We start from the raw sequence: 19,153 nt of genomic DNA on the forward strand, positions 1-19,153 counted from the left end.
CGGGAACGGGAGGGATGCGCTCGCTCCCCACAACCCCTGACAGGAGGTGGAGCGGGGAGCCCGGGCGCTGCTCCTGGGGAAAAGCGGCCTCACCTTGTGCCMGGGCAGGGTCAGRTGGGATATTAGGGGAAAATCCTTCGTGGAAAGGGTTGTCCAGCCCTGGARCAGCTGCCCAGGGCAGGTGTGGATCCCCGTGCCTGGAGAGTTTAAGAGCCCTATGCATGTGGGACATGGGGATGCGGTTATGGTGGCCTGGGCAGTGCTGGACAGTGGTTGTGCACTGGAGATCTTGGAGGCTTTTCCAGCCTCAGTGATTCCATGGTTCCGTRGTGCTGTCATTCCCAAACCCGGCTCAGTGGTAGGGCACGCTCGCCTGTGGTGGGGACAGCCAGCTCTTGGCCACATCCCGGGGCTGCTGCCCCATCCCAGCTGTGGGAAACAGCCCAGATCCTGCTGCTCCCACCCTGCTGCTCCATCCCACCTGCCCTTGGGCCTTCCTTCCCTCCATTCCTGCATCTCAACCCCCCAGGTGCCACCCCAGAGACCCCCGAGCCCACCCCGGGTCACCGCGGGGCTTTCCCTGGCACGGGAAACTCCATTATGGTGTCCATGGTCTCCAGGCAGCGAGTGCTGTCACCTGAAACATGAGGGACAGCAGGGAACACACCTTTTGGGAAAATGTAATGAAGTTCAGGAGTTTGMGGTCCTCCTGTGGGGAACAGAAGCAGGGGGAGGTCAGGACTAAGGTGTTTTAAAACCAGGTGCAGTTTTGGAGCTTTCCCTCCTCTGTGACGGTGTTTTGATCACACAGCAGTAGCAGMGGTGGCCCAGCCAGAGCTCCCAGTTACTCTGGGAAGCTGAGACAGGAGCTGATCRTCACCCTTCAGGTGTCCCTGATGTCAGGGAGGTTACAGCTTCGCTTCTCTTCTCTTCCCACTGGTGACAGATCCAGGCGGATGGGACRGATGGGAACTGTGTCACGTTTGTGCTGCACGACGAGGATCACACTCTGGGCAACTCCCTGCGCTACATGGTCATGAAGAAGTGAGTGGGGCCTCTGAGGGACCTGCCCTGGCCTTCTCCTCCCTGATCCACACCTCATGAGACAGATGGCCCACATCCTTCCCCTAAGTCATTCTGGAAACATCCAGAGTTCCAGCAGGTCTGGGGTGCCCCAAGCCTCCAGYGTTTTTGGGATTTGCCATGGATTGGCCTGGGTTTCACTGCTCCCCTCTCTGCTGTCCTGCAGCCCTGATGTGGAGTTCTGTGGCTACTGCATCACACACCCCTCGGAAAGCAAGATCAACTTCAGGATCCAGACCAGRGGTGAGGCTGGAGCTCTTCCTCCCTGTCCGGGGCCCATGGAATTTCCCCCTACTCCTGCCAGCTTCCCACCAGGAGTCATTTCARTAAAGCCAAGCCCTGTCCCCGTGCCCTATGCCAGGCACTGCAGTGTTCTGCCCCTTTGCTGAGCCTCACGGGCTGCTGCCATAATTCTGCTCCAGCTGCAGTGGGAAGCACCATCCCTGGTGCCTGGGCTGGCTGGCAGCAGCCCTGGCACCCYGAGCTGTGGGGCTGGGGGTGGGGCACACACTTGGGGAGGTACAGACTGCCTGGGGAAGCGAGCACCTCCTGTGTCACTRATCCATCTGTTCCCATCTTTTCCCAAAGGGGCCCTTCCTGCTGTGGAACCATTCCGGAAAGGGCTGAACGACCTGATGGGAGTTTGCCAACACGTGCTCAACACGTTTGAGGTGAGACATTCCCAGGGAGCTCTGGGTCTGTTCCGTCCTCCCTTGGTCCATTCCCAGAGAGCTCAGGGTCTGTTCTGTCCCTTGGTCCATTCCCAGAGAGCTCAGGATCTGTTCTGTCCTCCCTTGGTCCATTCCCAGAGAGCTCAGGATCTGTTCTGTCCTCCCTTGGTCCATTCCCAGAGAGCTCAGGATCTGTTCTGTCCTCCCTTGGTCCATTCCCAGAGAGCTCAGGGTCTGTTCTGTCCCTTGGTCCACTCCTGGAGGGTCCATTCCTGGAGGGTTCAGGGTCTGTTTGGTCCATTCCTGAGAGCTCAGGATCTGTTTGGTCTATTCCTGGAGAGCTCAGGTGTGCTTGATCCATACCCTGAGAGCTCCAGGGGTATTCTCTCCCTTGATCCCAGGACAGGGAGGCCGAGGCCTGTGTTGGAGGCACCTTTGACAGRAAAATTGGGGAGTTTTTTGGACAGGCTCTGCCTGATCCGTGGCCTGGCTCCCTCTCCCTTGGAGTGTCTGGAAAGCTCAGCTACTTCCAGAAGCAGTTGGTGCCAGGTGCTTCCCAGTGTCAAAGCTTCCAGCTTTTACAGGCTCCAGGCAGAGGACTGCCAGTTCAGCAGGGTGGTGGCTCCATGCTACATGAGTCACTCAGGGTCATGTTGGTGACATTTGTCCTTTGCTCTGGTTTCAGAGGAGCATGAAGGAGTTCAGGGCACAGAAGGAGGAGGAGATGCAGTAGCCTTTGGGAATGGCATGGGTATCCCATGGATTCATGACCTCTGTGTGTTGAATTCTGTGTGTCCAGGCGAGAGTTTTTGGTTGGTTTTTTTTTTTTACTTTATTGCAAAATGTATTTTCTCTAATAATAAAGCTTATTAATTTAGATGCTGCAGAAGTGTCTTGCTCAGCACAGGGATGGAAAATCATAGAATCATGGAATGCTTTGGATGGGAAGGGACCTTAAAGTCCATCTAATTCCAGCTGGAACTAGGGGACACATTCCACTGTCCCAGGCTGCTCCCAGCCCCAATGTCCAGCCTGGCCTTGGGCACTGCCAGGGATCCAGGGGCAGCCACAGCTTCTCTGGGCACCCTGTGCCAGGGCCTCCCCACCCTCCCAGGGAACAATTCCTTCCCAATATCCCATCCATCCCTGCCCTCTGGCACTGGGAAGCCATTCCCTGTGTCTGAGCCTCCTCCCTAGCAGKTTGCAGGCATTCCCCAGTGAAACCCTGGTGCTGGGCTCAGCTCTCTGAGGGGAAGCTTTGGGTGGGTGTCAAGTGTGCAATTCTGAAGGTTTGYGACCCTTTCTGGATTGCTCTGGCCAGGGGACACAGCCCATCCCCTGGTGCCCTCAGGGAGGTGTTGAGCAGCCTCTGCAACCCCAGGATTTCCTTCAAATACTCTGTGGTTTATTGGGGACACACAGAGGAGGGAGAGGGAGGATGGGGAATGCTGGGTTTCCCTATAAAATCCCCCTGGCACATGGGAATTGGTGAACTGGGCCTCTCTGACCGTTCCTGGTGGGGTTGTGCTGGACTCAGATGCCCTAACACAGCTCCTTTTGCTCTGATTGCTGCCAGGGATTCATCCTGCCCATGGTCCCACACCACAGTGGGAGCTCCTGGGAGCAGTGGGAGGTGCTGAGTTGGACTCACAGACTCCATTTGCCTATAGATGTGGAAAACTACAGAAATACACAGAATTCTGATTTGTTCATAAGCAAAATCAATTAAAAATACCCTTTTTCTGAGGTGTCTGTGCTGGAACCTTTCAGTCTTTATCAGTTTTCTCTTCAGACTTCATTTTTCCACCAACAAACGCAGCAGAGCCCAACAGCAGCACTGCAAATGGACACAGATTGCTCCATGGATTGGGAAATTTATGGGGAAGCAGGCTGGTCTTGAAATTTCTCAGTGTCTGTTCTCCTTGAAACCCATTTGTCTTTATGATTTATTTGTAAAACATAAACATTTCAGTGAAAGTTAAGCTTAAAAAAACCACCCCACCCCCTGGAAAATGTTTTAATTGCAGGTCTCGTTTCTTCTCCCATTTTCCTCTCGCCATTTTTTTCCTTGACAAGGTAAAAGGGGGAAAGAAGGAAAAGAGAGAGAGAGGAAAAAGAGAGAAAGGAAAATCAACAGAAAAACATCAAAAGCTTGGTTAAAAAAAGTTTTCATGTAGGCTTTCTGGAAGTTTTGGCAAGAGGCAAGAGCAATTGTTAGAATGTAATCACATGGACTGGAATCACAGGATGGGTTGGGTTGGGAGGGACCCTAAAGTCCATCTCATTCCCCCCCTGCCACAGGCAGGGACATCTCCCACTCGGTGGCCCTGTCCATCCTGGCCTTGAAAATTGCTGGAATATCCCCCAGGGGATGAATTATTGTGAATAATAAATTTGGAGAAGCTCTTTCCCGTATTTTGGTTGGTTCTAGTGGCTYTTCCAGCTGAAGTTGGACTTTCTCCACTGCCATTCCCACCTCCATGTGACCACGAGGACAACTGGCCCATGGCTTTGGAGTTACAGTGGCCAGGCCATGTCAGGATGCAGCCCCTCTGTCCCATGGCTGGCAGAGGCAACACCAGCTCCAGGCACTGAGATCCCTTTTCCCAATGCAGGTGATCCCCTCGCAGGAGCCCTGGACTGTGACATTGCAGCTGCTACAGGCTGTGGGTTGAGGTTGGATGCTTTCCTGGAAGTGCACAGCTGGCTCCTGTCCCTTGCCTGCTGCCAGGTGCCACGGGGGGCTGGGAAGGGGAGGGCTGGGCCCTGGATCTGAACTGTCACTGCCTTCCCTTTCCTGGGATTGCCAGCTCTGCTCTGGAAGGAAGAGCAGTGCCCAGGAGCTCTCCCATCCCTGGGGAGGGGGAGCTGAGCCCATGGCTTGGCTGGAGGGCATGGAGCCAGGACAATGGTCCCCAAGGCCTGTGGTCACAGGTGGGGTGACCTTTATCCCCAGGCCAGAGCCTGGGGCGGGTTTCCTGGGGCAGAGGAAGAGGAGGAGGCTTTGAAGGMTCCCTGGGCCAGGTGGGTGACAGTGGCAGAGTCACTGCCCTTCTGTGCTCACCCCAAGCAGAAGGAGATGTCCCAGCACCTGGATCCATCCTGGCTCCCTCTCTGCCCAGGGACACATGGTCCCAGCAGCACAGCTAGGGATTTATCCAAGCTTTGGGTGGCTGTCACAGCTGGAATTGTCACTCTCCCTCTCCTCCTCACCCCACATCCATCTCCAAGTGACCACACCGACTTYCCTTTCCTTTCCACTCACATCCCCCCGCCCCACCTTCCACCCCCAGGCAAAAGGCCAGAAGTYCCTTGGTTTTCCTGCAAGGAATGAAAAATCCCGTGAGGATCCGAATCCCCTTCCCTCTCCTGCAGAGGCAGTCGCTGGCAGCAGGGGCTGGGTGTGGAGCYGGTCCTGAGGAAACGCTCCAGCTCCTTCCCAGTGGGGTAGGACAGGAGGGCAAAGCTGCTCCAGGCCCAGCCAGGAAAAGCCTGGGAGAGGATCGGAGGGGTCCTGCTGTCCCTGTGCCTTGTCCTTGGCAGGTGACAGGGCTTTAGGAAGAGCTGTACTTGTTGCTCAGGCGGGAGCTGCTCCGGTCCAACCCCAGCTCCTGCCCCGTGGCTTTCCACTTTCCCACAGATCCCTTCTCATCCGTGGGGGTGATGCTCAGGGCTGGCCGCTGGCACCAGCAGCACAGGCACGACTGGGGAGACACAAGGAGGGAGAGGTCACAGTGTGGGGAATGGGAAAAGGGAACGAAATATTCCCAAATCTGTGCCAGCATGTGCCCCTGTGCTGGCAATGGCACTCCTGAGCCTTGCTGTCCTGCAGCTCTGCTGGGAGCAGGTTTGCCAGGATGGGCCTGGTGTAGATGGGAAATGAGGATACAAAAATTTGGGGCATTCCTTTTAGTTGTGGGTTTTTGTCATTGGGGGACAGAAAATATGGGTGATGCTTGACTGGGCCCAGTTCCCATCCCATCCCATCCCATCCCATCCCATCCCATCCCATCCCATCCCATCCCCTTCCCTTCTCAGGGCTTCACTACTCCTGAAAACTATCTCCAGACACCTTGGGCTCAAAGTTTGGAGCAGCCCCAGCCCCTGGTCTGATGGTTTATGGGGGTGTTCCTGTTCCAAAAGGACAGGGAATTTWTGGCTTGTCCTAAATCCTGCTCTGGCAAAAGCCTCCCCCCAGCAGGGCACTGAGCTGTGAKGTACTTGGAGCTGGGAAGAGAGGCTCCTAACAGAGAAAATTTGGGATGAGGGGTAAGATCAGCTCGTGCCCCTGGGCCTAGTGGTGTCTGGGATGGGGAGCCACAGCCAGGAGCTCTGGAGGGGTCATTCCCACCTGGAAGCAATTCTTGAATTTCCGGCTGACAAAGTACAGAGCCACAGGGTTGATGCAGGAGTTGAGGGAGGCCATGTTGATCCCGAAATAATCCATCACCAGGAGGAAACTGAGGCAGGAGGGGAGAGAACAAACCTGTTAGAAGCTCATGGATAACTGAGGGAGTTTCCAAAGTGCCTGGCTTGGGTTCCTGCTTCCAGGGAGGGGCTGGAACTGATGACAGAGCRGAGCACAAATCCATCATTTCTGAAGAAAAAAACACTTTTCCTTGTGAGGAGCACTCCCTGAGGAAGCCAAGAGCATTGAGCTCTGCTTTTTTCTGGTGCTCCTGATGTTCCCAATTCCAGCACAGCAGCAGCCCCTGGCCTGGGCTGGATTTGGGTTGATGGGTGGGAGGGGAGGGAGATGGACCCTTCCCACCCAGCAGAAAGTGAGGAGCCCTCAGCCCTGCTGGGAATGTTCCTGTGCCCAGGAGACATCCCAAAAGTGAAGTTGACCCTTCTCATGTTCCCCCACCCTCTCCGTGCCCATCAGGAGTGCAATGCCACCYGGAACAGGCATCMCCAAAGCAGGATTGGAAGGCAGCTYCCCCAGGCAGAGCCTTGCCCRTCCCTGGGGAGCTSRCAGCACCTGAGCAGCTCGCAGCGGTTGGGGTCYGTCTGGTCGTAGATGGTTTTCTTGAGGATGCGGCTGAGGTGCAGGGGCAGCCAGCAGAGCGCGAAGATCACCACCAGGCAGAACACGGTCTTGGCCACCTCCCGGCGCTGCCGGAYGTGAGGACAGGACAAGGTGAGAACTGGGGAGCAGGTGGGGCAAAGCAGGTCCCAAATCATGRAATCATGGAACGGTTTGGGTTGGAAAGGACRTTAAAGCTCGTCTTGTCCCACCATGGGCAGGGACATTTCCACCTGCCCAGGCTGCTCCTGGAACCCTGCAGCATCTGGATGGTCCAGGCTGCAGAAAGRGGCAGGGCAACAGAGCTCCACATGGGCCAGACCCCTCCCCACCATCGCTCCTGGTGGCTCCAGGGGACATGGGGCCTCCTCCATTCACCCCTCACCTCCTTATGGTGACAATTAGCTGGTGTTCCTCAAGGAATCATTCCCAAACCTGGGAGGGGACAATGAACTCCTCCCTGCACCCCTTGGCTGGGAYTTGGCACATCCAGCCTTTGGTCCAGTGTGGTGTGGGTTGTGATAAATGACCAGGAGAGCTTTCATGAAGCTGGGCTGTTGTCAGAAGGTTTGGGCTCRTTCCCAGTACTGGAGATGATGGAGCTGAAGGCTCTTTTCCCTGCTTTAATCCCTGCACCAATCACGTGCCAGGATCTGCTGGGAGGCTTTGCCAGGTCCTCCTGATCCCCTTCCACAGCTCCCCTCCTCTTTGGGAAATCCCAGAAGTCTCCCTGCTCTCTCACCCGTTTCATGTGGTCGTTCAGGGCAATCCTCATGCCGTTCCTCTTGCTCAGCATCTCGCAGGACATGAGGGTGTAGAAGATGCCCGTGCACACCAAGGGCAGGCAGAAATAGAAGCCAAAAAGCCACCAGTCCTTGACATCCCGGTAGAACTGCAGGGAGAGGGAGAGCAGTGGGAATGGGGACAGGGCAGGGTGGGACCAGAGCTGCCTGTACAGACATTTAAGGTGGGAGGAAGCGTCACTGCCCTGCCCTATGAGCTCTTGCGATTGTCCTTTCCAAGGGTGGTGCATGGGTTTGACCTACAGATGTAAAGCCTGGTTTATAAGGAATTATGGAATCATGGAATCGTGGAATCATGGAATCACCAAGGCTGGAAAAGCCCCCCAAGACCATCCAACTTTGCCTGAGTTCCACTATGCCACTGAACCTCTGGCCCGTCACTGCTCTTGGAGGAGCTCGTTTGTTGGGCGCAGGGGGATAATGCCTATGGATGAGGGTCTTCACTCCTGGCTCACAATAAAAGCTGAGAGCCCAGGGAAGGCTCCTTGGGCTGCTGGGACAGCGTGGGGGCTCGGAGGCCTCCTGAGATGTCCCTGACCTGAGATAGTGGGTGGAACACGACAGAGGTTCCTGTTCCCTGCCCCACGTTCAGCACCACGGCCCCACGGCCCCACAACACTGTGCCCACTCTGACTCTGCTGCCAGGTGCCCTCTCCAGGTGGATTTACCCCTGGAACCCAGAAGGGATGATCCCCTGCTGCCTGGGATCCCTGCTCCTCATGGGGCAGCGCAATGGGTCTGCACGTACCCTCATTGAGCAGGATTGGGATTGKGATTGTGATGAGCACAGACCCTCATGGAGCAGRACTGGGATTGGGATGAGCAYGGACCCTCATGGAGCGGGAGTGGGAAGGACAAGGACCCTTATGAAGGGGGATTGGGATTACAGTTGGGATTAGGATAAGGATTGGAACTGGGATGGGTACAGGCCACTATGAAGGGGAGTTGGGATTGGAATGTAAACATAGTCTCATGAAGCAAGATTGGGATTGGGATGCACACCCACATGGGGATGTACCCCCATGAAGCAGAATTGGGATTGGGATTGGGATTGAGATTGGGGTCAGGTTTGGGATTAGGTCAGGATCGGGATTGGGGTCAGGCTCAGGATTGGGGTTGGGATGCACATGTACCCTCATGAAGCGGGATTGGGATCTGGATTGAACTTGGGATGCACACGTACTCTCATAAAGCAGGATTGGGATTGGGGTCTGGATGCACACATACCCTCATGAAGCAGGATTGGGATTGGGATTGGGATTGGGATTGGGATTGGGATTGGGATTGGGATTGGGATTGGGATTGGGATTGGGATTGGGATTGGGATCAGGATCGGGATTGGGACACACACATACCCTCATGAAGCAGGATTGTGATCAGGATCAGGGTTGGGATGCAACACATACCCTGATGACATGGGATTGGTTTTGCATTGGGATCAGGATCCAGACGCACACGTACCCTCATGAAGCGGGATAGGGATTGGGATTGGGACACACACATACCCTCATGAAGCGGGATAGGGATTGGGATTGGGACACACACATACCCTCATGAAGCGGGATTTCTGCTCCGAGGCCAACATGCACACCCACAGGTGCTGCTCCCAGTAGCTCAGCTCCACCATGTCGAAGGCGATGGCCTCGGGCACGGCCAGTGCGATGGCCACAGCCCAGATCAGCAGCACCTCCACRGCCTTCCAGACCGGGATCCCGATGCCCTGGATGCGGCTCCAGGACGCCACTGCCCGGTACCTGCCCAGGGGGGGACAGGAGCAGAGGGGAGTGAGGGAAGCAGCAGGGAGGGGAGCAGAGGGTGCAGGTTGGAGCCRTCCCCAAAGCTCCTTACCCCCACAGCTCCCTCCTGCACCCCAAACCTTCTATATGGAATGGAAAGAGGGGGCTCCATGGATGGATGGGATGGGGACTGTCCCTGGCCAACCTGACCACCCTTCCCCATCACCTCACCCACGTCATGATCCTCCCTCAGCCTTTCCCAGCAGAGTTTCAATTCTGCCACCAAAGAATTCCTGCTGGACTCCAACTCCACACGAGAGAARCCTTGGAACTGGGCTGGGACGAGCTCCTGGATGTGCCTTTGGCACCAGCCCAGGGCCAGGGCCAGGCTGGGCAGCGTGGGGGTGGCTGTGGGTGCTCACCTGTCGATGCTGAGGGCGCACAGGCTGAGCACCGTGATGCCCACCGAGGCTTTCTGGATGAAGGGCACCAGCTTGCAGACCTGCACTCCGAAGGGCCAGTCCTTGGCCAGGAGCTGTGGGAGAACCACGGCTGCTCTGGGAATGGGCTCCCAGCTTCCTGCCATAGCAGGGGGTGCCCACGAGGTGTGGGGAGCTCACAGAGAGCAGGGAGAGCTCCCCGAGGTTCCCACGGCTGGGAATGTGCCCTGGGCGTTTTCCCATGGTCTGGGCACTGGGAGCCTTTCATTGSCCTGGCTGGACACAGAGATGAAGGATGGGCCAGACACCCAGTCCTRACTCCCCACCCTGAGGGGTTTGAGTGGATCTGAGCCTAAACACCACCCTGGGCCACTGGGCTGATTTYGATGGGAGAAGGTGTGCTGCTCTGAAACAACCCAAATCCAGCACAGACAGCATCAGAGCCCTGTGTACTGAGCCTTTTCCAGCCTCTGACCCTTGAGCACAGCCAATTCCCTACAGAACCCAGGTACTGCRGCCCCACACCCAGCTGGGACAAGGTGGGGGACAAGCAGAGGTGGGGACAATGTGTCCTGAAGGCTGRAGAAATCCAGGCCACCCACTCATGGGGATGAGAATGAGTCTAAATTCACAGCCCTTCTGTTCCCTGAGCCCTGAGCCCATCCTGAGGTGACCCCAGAACCCACCCCCTGTTCCAGCTYTTTCCTTAACAAGTGACACAAATCATGGAACCCCAGAAGGGTTTCAGAGGGACCTTAAAGCCCATCCAGTGCCACCCCTGCCATGGCAGGGACACCTCCCACTGTCCCAGGCTGCTCCCAGCCCCAATGTCCAGCCTGGCCTTGGACAATCCCAGGGATCCAGGGGCAGCCACAGCTTCTCCCAGAGTTCCTCCCAGGGCAGTGTGGTGGGAGCAGCCCCATCCCTGCGTGTCCCCACCTTGTAGACGTTGATGGGCAGAGCGATGAGGATGTAGAGCAGRTCCCCCAGCGCCAGGCTGGCGATGAGCACGTTGGGCCCGTTCCTCATGCACTTGTTCTTGTAGATGATGCGCAGCAGCGTGGAGTTGCCGATGATGCCCACGATGAAGATGGTGCAGGACACGATGGTGTTGATGTACTTGAAGACGTGGCGGATGTCGGCGGGYTTGGCACACACGGGCAGCAGCGGCGGCTCCGAGGGGCCCCCGGCTGCGCTCTCGGACACGTTGGACACTGGCACGCCCCGCAGCAGCCCGGGCTGCACCAGGCTGTAAGCCTGCTCCTGGCCCAGCACCTCCAGGGGTACYGGGCTCTCCTGGACCGCCCATGGGGTCTGTCCGTGAGTCCCGGGGAACAGGAGAGCCAGGAACAGGGCCAGAGTGGCGAGAGCTGGGATCGCTCCTGCCGGGGACCCGATGGCAGAGCTGGGGGCAGGAGTCCTCATAATGCTCCTGGGATGGCCTCGGGGTCCTGCTTGGATCTGTGGGGGAGAAAGGCACCAGGGAGAGTTGTTTAGCAGAAAAGGAGGAATGGGATGTTGGGTAGAAGAAAATGGTTCAGCCTGGGGAGGAGGAGACCGAGGTCAGAGCTCACTGGGGGCTGAAACCTCCTCACAACAGGCAGCTCTGATCCCTGATCTCTGTGAGCAGGGGCAGGACCCAAGGGAAGGACCTGAAATTTTGTCTGGGCATTGCAATGGATCTCAGGGAAAGGTTCTTCTGTCCCCAGAGGGTGCTGGCACTGCCCAGGCTCCCCAGGGAATGGGCACAGCCCCAAGGCTGCCAGAGCTCCAGGGGTGTTTGGACAGCGCTGCCAGGGATGCACAGGGTGGGATTGTTGGGGGATCTGTGCAGGGCTGGGGGTTGGACTGGATGGTCCTGTGGGTCCTTCCCAACCTGGGAAATTCCATTTTTTGATTCAATTCTGTTCTACCCTCTGAGTGGCTGCAGAGCTCCCTGACCCCAGCGAGCAGGAGCAGCGCCAGATCAGATCCCAGCAGGTCAGAACCGCTGACCCTGCGGGTGGGAGTTTGTGCTGCTGAGTTCAAACAGCTCMGAAGAACAAACTGAAGGGAGAACAAACTGTCCCTGTGCCTCTGGCTCAGCCCGGTAGCAGCTGGGGGCACCCGCCCCTGCTCAGGGTGAGGGAGCAGCCACTGCACCTTCTGCACCGGGCACTGCTGCTCCCRTGGCCAGTCCCGATTTCCTTCCATGCCCATCCCAATCTTCATCTGAAATCATGGAATCACAGAATCCCTGGGGCTGGAAAAAACCTCCCAGCCCATTGAGTCMAAGCTGTGCCCAGTCCYSACCTTGTCCCCAGCCCAGAGCACTCAGTGCCACCTCCAGGCCTTCCTTGGACACCTCCAAGGACACCTCCCTGGGCAGCCCCTGCCAAGGCCTGACCCCCTCTCTCTGTGAGGAAATTCCTGCTGATGTCCCCCCTGTCCCTCCCCTGGCCCAGCCTGAGGCCGTTCCCTCTCCTCCTGTCCCTGTTCCCTGGAGCACAGCCCGACCCCCCTGGCTGCCCCCTCCTGTCAGGGAGTTGTAGGGTTTAGTTTTGGGTAATTTAGTTCACAGCCATTTGAGGCTGCAGTTTGGGGGCACCTCTGTTGACATCTGGGCAGTTGTGCAGTTCCGCCTCGGGGCCCACAGGACCAGCAGAGCTTTCCCAGTCCAYTCCATGGGGAAACTGGAGCTTCACCACCATCCCTTGCCCATCAGATCCCAAGGGCTGCCCCTGCAAGGGGAGACCCAGCACAGCCCTGCTGGGAGAACGATGCGGGGCCTTTTCCAGTGATGCCCCATTGATACCTGACACCTCACCCCAGTGTATGAGTAGCCCCAGAGCCCCTCCTTCCCCATCCCCATCCCCGTTAACGGAGCTTCCTCCTTCCCAAAACCACCGTGCCCACTCGGCCCCATGCCCAGTGCCATCCCCATCTCCGTGCCCAGGGACATCCATCCTCCCGTACCCAGGGCCATCCCTGTCCCCATGCCCAGTGCCATCCCTGTCCCCATGCCCAGTGCCATCCCTGTCCCCATGCCCAGCGCTATCCCCGTCCCCGTGCCCATCCCAGCCCCGCTGCTGGCGCAGTGAGCGCTCCCCAGGGCCGGAGCACCAGTGAATATCCTGGCTCTGTGGTTTTGCTCCGTTGTTTTGCTCTCAGCGGCAGGAAGGGCCGAGGAGCTGCCCCACAACAGCAGGGCAAAGCTGAGCGAGGCTGTGGCACCATGCAGGGGGATGTGGCTCTGAGGAAGGGGCTTCTGGATCACCCAGGACGGGAAACGAGCCCGGAGGAAGAGTGGGAGAGGGCAGCAAATTCCAGTCTGTTCCTCAGACAGGGATAAATCTGGTTGGAATGGGTGAGGCACATTTTTGTCAAACTGAAAATTCCCGGCTCTGAAGGGAGGAGAAATGGCTGTGGTTGGACTGGAACAGGAGGCTTTTTGGGATTCCCTGGGGTTTCCCGGCTCTGGAGGAGCCAGTGAGGCAGGGCTCAGAGAGCCTGACTGGGATCACAGCTCGGACCCAGGCTCTGCTCCAGCTCCTCGGGGCAGAGGTGGGGTCTGACCCCAAACCCGCTGTGCCCAGGAGCTGCTCCCTAGGACTGCTGTAACAGGGCTGTAACAGGGCGAGGGGAATCCCGGGTCCAGCCGGGAGTGCCTGCTGGGGACACTGCTCTGTGGGAATGGCCCGGCCAGCAGGAGCCCCCCAGGTCCAGCCCAGCTCCCGTGGGCACAGCTCAGCATCCCCGGGGCCCGAAAATGCCTGCGCTGGTCTGGGAATGGGAGAGAGAATGGATAAAACCCCAAAGGATCTCAAACCAGGACACAAATCCCTGCTCCGCCCTGTTCCCAGGGTTTCTGCCTCCCTGTCCCCCTCAGCTCCCTGTCCCCCCGGCCACCCCAAGGACAGGTGTCCCATGGGGATGTCCTGAYCTCTCCTCCCGCTGTGCCCACAGGATTGTGGCTCTCAGGAGAGGGCAGAGCCGGCTCAGAATTCCTGCCTGGGATCCCCGAGGGCTCACAGGGACCATTTTGAGGGCACAGCCCCTCGAGGCTTGTGGTGGGGTGGGGTGGGGTGGCCCCTGGGCTCAGGAGGGTGGGGTGGGTGCCAGGACATCCCTGCAGYCCCCGCAGAGCCCTGGGCTGGCTCTGTCTGCCCTCCCCGCCACAGAGCCCTGGCACAGTAAATGTGAGAGCCCAGMAGCCCTGGGGCGTGGCACAGGATCTCACATGAGGGGATCACAGGACACAGCTCCTGCAAAACACCGGGGGAAAAGCCCTTTCCCCCATCTTGCCTTTAACTCGCCAAAATCTTTTACTAAACCCAACATTTAAATCAAAGAGAAATGCTGTTTTTTTTTTCTGTCCAACCACCCGTTTACTCTTTGTCCACTCCACCTTGGAGTGCTTGGAAGCACAGCCCTTCCTCAGCTGAGAGAAACTGAGGCACGGGAACAGCAAGAAGCTTATTCAGCGGGGAAGCCAAAGCCAGCAGGGCTCGGCCCCAAACCCCCTGAGCTCTGCTGGTGTTGCTGATCCCTCAGGGAGATGAGGCTGTGCCTGAAGGAACCAYCCCCAGCCCGACCCCCTGGCCCAGCTGCTGCTGTTGGAGAATGGCTCCGACACATCTCAGGGAGAATTCCAACAGTGCCGAGCCCAAATCGCAGCTGAATCCGCTGGAATCCTGACCTGGACATCAGGGGTGATTCCCAGAGAGAAAATGAGGCTGAGAACCATCACCACAGCCCTGCAAAGCTGGACCCTGCCTGGGAGCGGTGTGTGAGGGCTGAGAGCCCCCTGCCCTGGGAGCCCAGGAGAGGCCGGCACATCCCAGGCAGTATCCGCACCTCTATCCATCCCCACCTCCGGCAGCCTCTCCCAAAATCCTCCACTTCACCCTCTTCTCCTTCCTCCACCTCCCCGTCCTCTTCCTCCACCCCCACCTGCTCCTTCTCTCCCTCCACCCTCCACCTCATCCTCCTCTCCTCCATCCCAGTGCAGCTCCACCTTCCCATCCTCATCCCTCCAGACACCAAACACGGCTTTCCTGCGGATAAATCCTGCAGCACGATCTCCACGGGCSGAGGAGAGGAGGGAGAGAGGTGACACCGCCGCATCCCGCTGCTCCCTGCCCCGAGCCCAGCGTGTCCGGGGAGCAGAAGGAGCTCCCACCGAGGGGCTCTGGGTTTCTCCTGTCCCTGCCCACATCCTGGACCTCACCCAGGCACCGTGGTCCCTTCATTGCCATCCCCAGAGGAGGCTGTAAATCCTGCAAGAGCCCGCCCTGGCACAAGGAATCACTGTGTTTGCAGCAAAGCTTCCCGCTGGAGCTCAGTTACCTTCCTGGTGACCCTCGAATTCGGGTGCTCCTGGGATCAGCCCTCTCACAGCTCCTTGCTGGGCATGTCCTGGAGAACTGCAGTGCTTTGGATCCTGGAGGTGGCTTTTGTGGGGGCTGGTGCTGCGGGTTCCTTGCTCCCGTGACTCCAGGGTGGGTGGTTTTATAGAACGTCCCAGGGCTGCCCCGCGACCAATGGCTGAGGCTGGGAAGGGGATGGAGGAGGGAAAAGCAGGAGAAACACAGGATGGCTCTGGGAAGGAGAGAAAATAAAAAAAACAAATAAAACTGGAGGGGGTGGGAGCTGGGAGGGCTCTGGGCACCCCCTGCTCCRYGAGGGACAGGAGCCAAGGAGCCTCCGGCCGGGCTGGGGGATGGAGCTGGGACAAGTGACCCCCTGCCCAGGGTGTGTCCATCTGGAGCTCCTGAGGAAAGGCTCAGGAGCAARGWGGGTGCYCTGATCAGGRGCTGGGGGACCTGAGGGTCCCTTCCAGYAGAGGGGACAGAGAGGGAAAACATCCCTGAGGTGCTGGGAACGGAAGGAKGAACCTCCCTCGTCCCTTACACAGTGTCCCCAAGCTGGGGAGGGAAGGATGAACCTCCCTYGTCCCTCTGGCACGGTGTCCCCRAGCCTGGCCTGGCTCAGGCAGGTCCAGGGGGACAAAGCTGGGAGTGCCTTCCATACTCCCATCTCTGGTGCCTTTCCAGATGCCAGCTCTGGTTTAATTTTCCCATGGATTCGAAGCAGCCCGAGCTGTCTGAGGAGCAGTTTGTGTATGGTTGGTCAGGAATCAGGGCAGGACACCCCAGGGAGGAGCAGCTGCCCCCCATGTCCAGTCCCATCCCTGATCCTGACCCAAAGCCTCCCCTCTGCTCCCCACAGAAGATTACAAGCAGGGCTTTCAGAAGGTTCCTCCAAACCACAGGAGGGAATTCACCCAACCCCATGGACAAACCTCTGCCAGCCTCCTTGGCTCACCTGCTCAGAGAGCAGAGCTTCATTCCTCACCTGGATGTGAACCTGGSTGCCCTGGAATGGGAGATGGCTGATGTTTATTGAAAAAAAAATGGCAAATTGCAGAGTCCTGGGTGGCAACACAGCCCTGTGGAAATGTGATYTCCCTCCACCTGGGGTGCTTCCTCTGGGAAGAGTCTGAACATCCATCTGTCCTTACTGCGGGTTTAAAGGGCAAAGGGATTCCGGCTCCAAAGGGAAGTTTGGCTTTGTGCAGTTGCACTGAGGCAATTCTGAGCTATCCAGGATCCAGATGGAGAGACTGGTCCCACCTCTGGCAGTGTTCAAGGCCAGGCTAGACAGGACTTGGAGCCACCTGGGCTCATGGAAGGTGTCCCTGCCATGGCAGGGGGTGGAATGGGATGAGCTGTAAGGTCCCTCCCAACCCAAACCATTCCATGAYTCTGTGATTTTCTGATCTTTGCTACTTTCAGGAACTKCAGAAGTTAATGATGAAACACTGTTGTATTTCTGCCCCGTTGCAGCCCTTCTTTCTCCTGTATCACAACCCAGGGATGGATGAAATTCCCTCTCATTTCAAGATTTGTCCCAAGTTGCTGKTGAGAACAGGACCAGCCTGGCTTTATCAGGGGCCAAGGTTTGTAAACAAAACCGGGTAGAAATCATCTGTATTGGTGGCTTGGCTGCTTCCTCCCTTCTTTGTGTGAAAGCACAAGAACTCTGTCTCTCCACTGAGTCATTTCCATGATTCYGTGAAGATTTGGTGAATTAGAGCCGTGGATGATCCATGGAAAATTACATCTTCGTTGACTCCTGCCCTTGATCAGAGCTGAGCAGAGAACAAAACCTCATTCAGACCCTCCCCTGTCCATCCCAAAGCAGAGGGCACCTCTCAGGGATCTGCCACCCTCCCATTTCTCCATGGTTCCCCAAGTCTGGGCTGTGCTCTGTAGRTCGGGATGGGATCACTCAGGGACAGACACGGTCCCAGCAGCTCCCTGCTCCAGCCAAGGTGCCAGAAACCATCCAAGTGCTGAGGTGTTCTCTTTTGGAAATTGAAGGTTTCATTTGGAACTGTCACTCYACACTTTTTTGGGAGCAGAAGGATTTTATGAGGTCCCGTGGATCACATTTTGCCCTCTCTTTGGGTATTGTCACGTAGGGATCAGACTCAAATAGTTTGCTTTCTGTTCTCCAGCTCAGTCTTCCTTGCCTGGCTCATTTTGGTGTGTGGCAGCCCCCAGGAGCCTCTGGGGAAAGACAGAAAAAGCCAGGTTTGGTGGGAAGGGCATGGAGGAAAAGCCAGGTTTAGTGGGTAAATGCTCAGGAAAAGCCAAATTTGGTGGGAAGGACTCAGAGGAAAAGCCAGGTTTGGTAGGAAGGACTCAGATAAAGCTGGGTTTGCTGGGCTGGATGGGGGCATCCATGGCCCAGTTTGGGGACAGAAATTCCCCCTTTTTGGTGCAGAAATGTCTCCTCYTCACAGCTTTGTCCCAGAGCTGCCTCTGGAGCTCAGGGAAGCCTTTCTGTTCCTCGCTGAATCCCTGCRACCCCRGGGCTGGGCTTTGRGGCCAGGGTGGGACCCAACAAGGSTTTGAAGGGCCCCMAGGGGTGACCTGGCYCTGTCCCYTCCTGTCACTGCTGTCCCCAGGCAGGGCAGGGAGCTGTCCCTCAGAGGGCTCCTCTCCCCAGGGCAGGATCCATGGCATGGCCACCTGTTAACCCTTTGGCCTCTGAGAGGGGCTGCAGTGCCTTTTTGGCTCTTTTGCCATAAATGAGGAGTTTGGGGTGTGCAGGGCCCCCTCCCCGCCTGCCCTGCAGCCTATTCTGGGACAGTCACGCTCCTGCACGGGACAGGGCATGAATGGCCCTCTCTGTTCTGCCAAAGGAGACAAAGGAGGGCCCCGACTCCTTGGAGACCCCAGGAAAGCCAATCTCACCCAGCCCGAGCTGCCCTGGCACACGCTGGGTCCCAAGGCTGGTGTGGAGTCTCTGCAGTGATGAGGATGAGGGAGCTGCTCCTGGAATCCCTCCCAGTCCAGCCCAGCAGCACCGTGGGGGCGAGCAGCAGCTCCCTGGGATCATTTCCCCCTCTCATTTTTGGGAAGACACATCTGATATGATTCATTTGGATTTCTGCTGCCACCGGTGCTGCCCTGGCACGGCTGGTCCTGGGCAAGCTCCAAGGAGCCACAGCTCGGGAGAATTCCATGGATAGGAGCCAGCAGGATGGTGCTGTGCTGTCTGCACCCTCCCCTCAGGCCTGGGGGGTTGATTTGCTGCCTGGACCTGATTTGGGCTGGAAATCAGTCCTTGAGAGGGTTCCTGGATGGGATCCTGCTCCCAACCCCCTCAGCTGCCCACAGCTCCTTGGCTGTCTCACCCCTTCCCACAGGAAGCACCCCAGGTGGAGGGAGATCACATTTCCACAGGGCTGTGTTGCCATCCAGGACTCTGTGATTTGGTGGGTTCTTTTTCAATAAATAGCAGCCACTCCCAAATAAACCCTCATTCCKGAGGGAATTCCTGGAATTTCATTCCAGGTGAGGAATGAAGCTCTGCTCTCTGAGCAGGTGAGCCAAGGAGGCTGGCAGAGGTTTTGTCCATGGGGTTGGGTGAATCCCCTACAGGTTTGTCCATGGTCCATCACATTTGTAGGGAACACGGAGGGATCTAYCCTGAGACACCCCAGTGTAGGAAGGGCAGGTGGCTTTTGCTTTTCACTTTAGGAAGGAAAACTYGCTCCTGCAGCTTTCCTGACTTTGGTTTGTTTTCTGTGCAGGAAGCTGAGGTGTGGGAAAATCCCATTTTCACGCTGAGAATCTGGTTCCTCTCTGGATTTGCTCCATGCTCATCCCYGTACATCCTTTTGTTCTGTCAGCAGAGATGATGGAGCAGCCAGCAGCCTTCTGCCCCCTCCCATTCTCACCCAACCCATGTCCAGGCCATACAACCTAAAAAGCAGGGATTTCTCAGGATACAGGAAATATTTTGGGAAYGAGTGTAACCAAAGGGCAGCTGCAGTGATGGGAGGGGAGAGCCCAAAAGGAAGAGAAACCAAACCTGGTTCACCAAAGTGAACATCAGGGTG

At 57.3% G+C, this 19,153-nt stretch overlaps 2 protein-coding genes across 2 annotated transcripts; one reads left to right on the forward strand and one right to left on the reverse strand.

The window, feature by feature from the left end:
* Positions 1–943: 943 nt before the first annotated feature.
* Positions 944–2,576, forward strand: LOC130578745 (DNA-directed RNA polymerases I and III subunit RPAC2-like; the record flags this gene model as incomplete). The annotated part of the gene is made up of 4 exons (XM_057375073.1): positions 944–1,044; positions 1,250–1,326; positions 1,672–1,754; positions 2,440–2,576. Coding segments are annotated over 4 exons (309 nt in total), but the record flags the coding sequence as incomplete, so codon positions are not given.
* A 1,901-nt stretch (positions 2,577–4,477) lies between these two features.
* Positions 4,478–15,305, reverse strand: LOC130578709 (endothelin receptor type B-like). The gene is made up of 8 exons (XM_057374999.1): positions 15,088–15,305; positions 10,699–11,220; positions 9,742–9,854; positions 9,133–9,337; positions 7,523–7,672; positions 6,736–6,869; positions 6,106–6,214; positions 4,478–5,458 (listed from the first exon to the last, which is right to left on the reverse strand). Exons 2-8 carry the CDS (start codon positions 11,182–11,184, stop codon positions 5,309–5,311), a joined length of 1,347 nt encoding a protein of 448 aa, XP_057230982.1. The 5' UTR covers positions 11,185–11,220; positions 15,088–15,305; the 3' UTR covers positions 4,478–5,308.
* Between the last annotated feature and the right edge of the window lie 3,848 nt (positions 15,306–19,153).

This window comes from Malurus melanocephalus, unplaced genomic scaffold (assembly GCF_030028575.1).
Source record: "Malurus melanocephalus ecotype Western Australia unplaced genomic scaffold, MMel_1.1 scaffold_237, whole genome shotgun sequence".
Lineage (NCBI taxonomy): Eukaryota > Metazoa > Chordata > Aves > Passeriformes > Maluridae > Malurus > Malurus melanocephalus.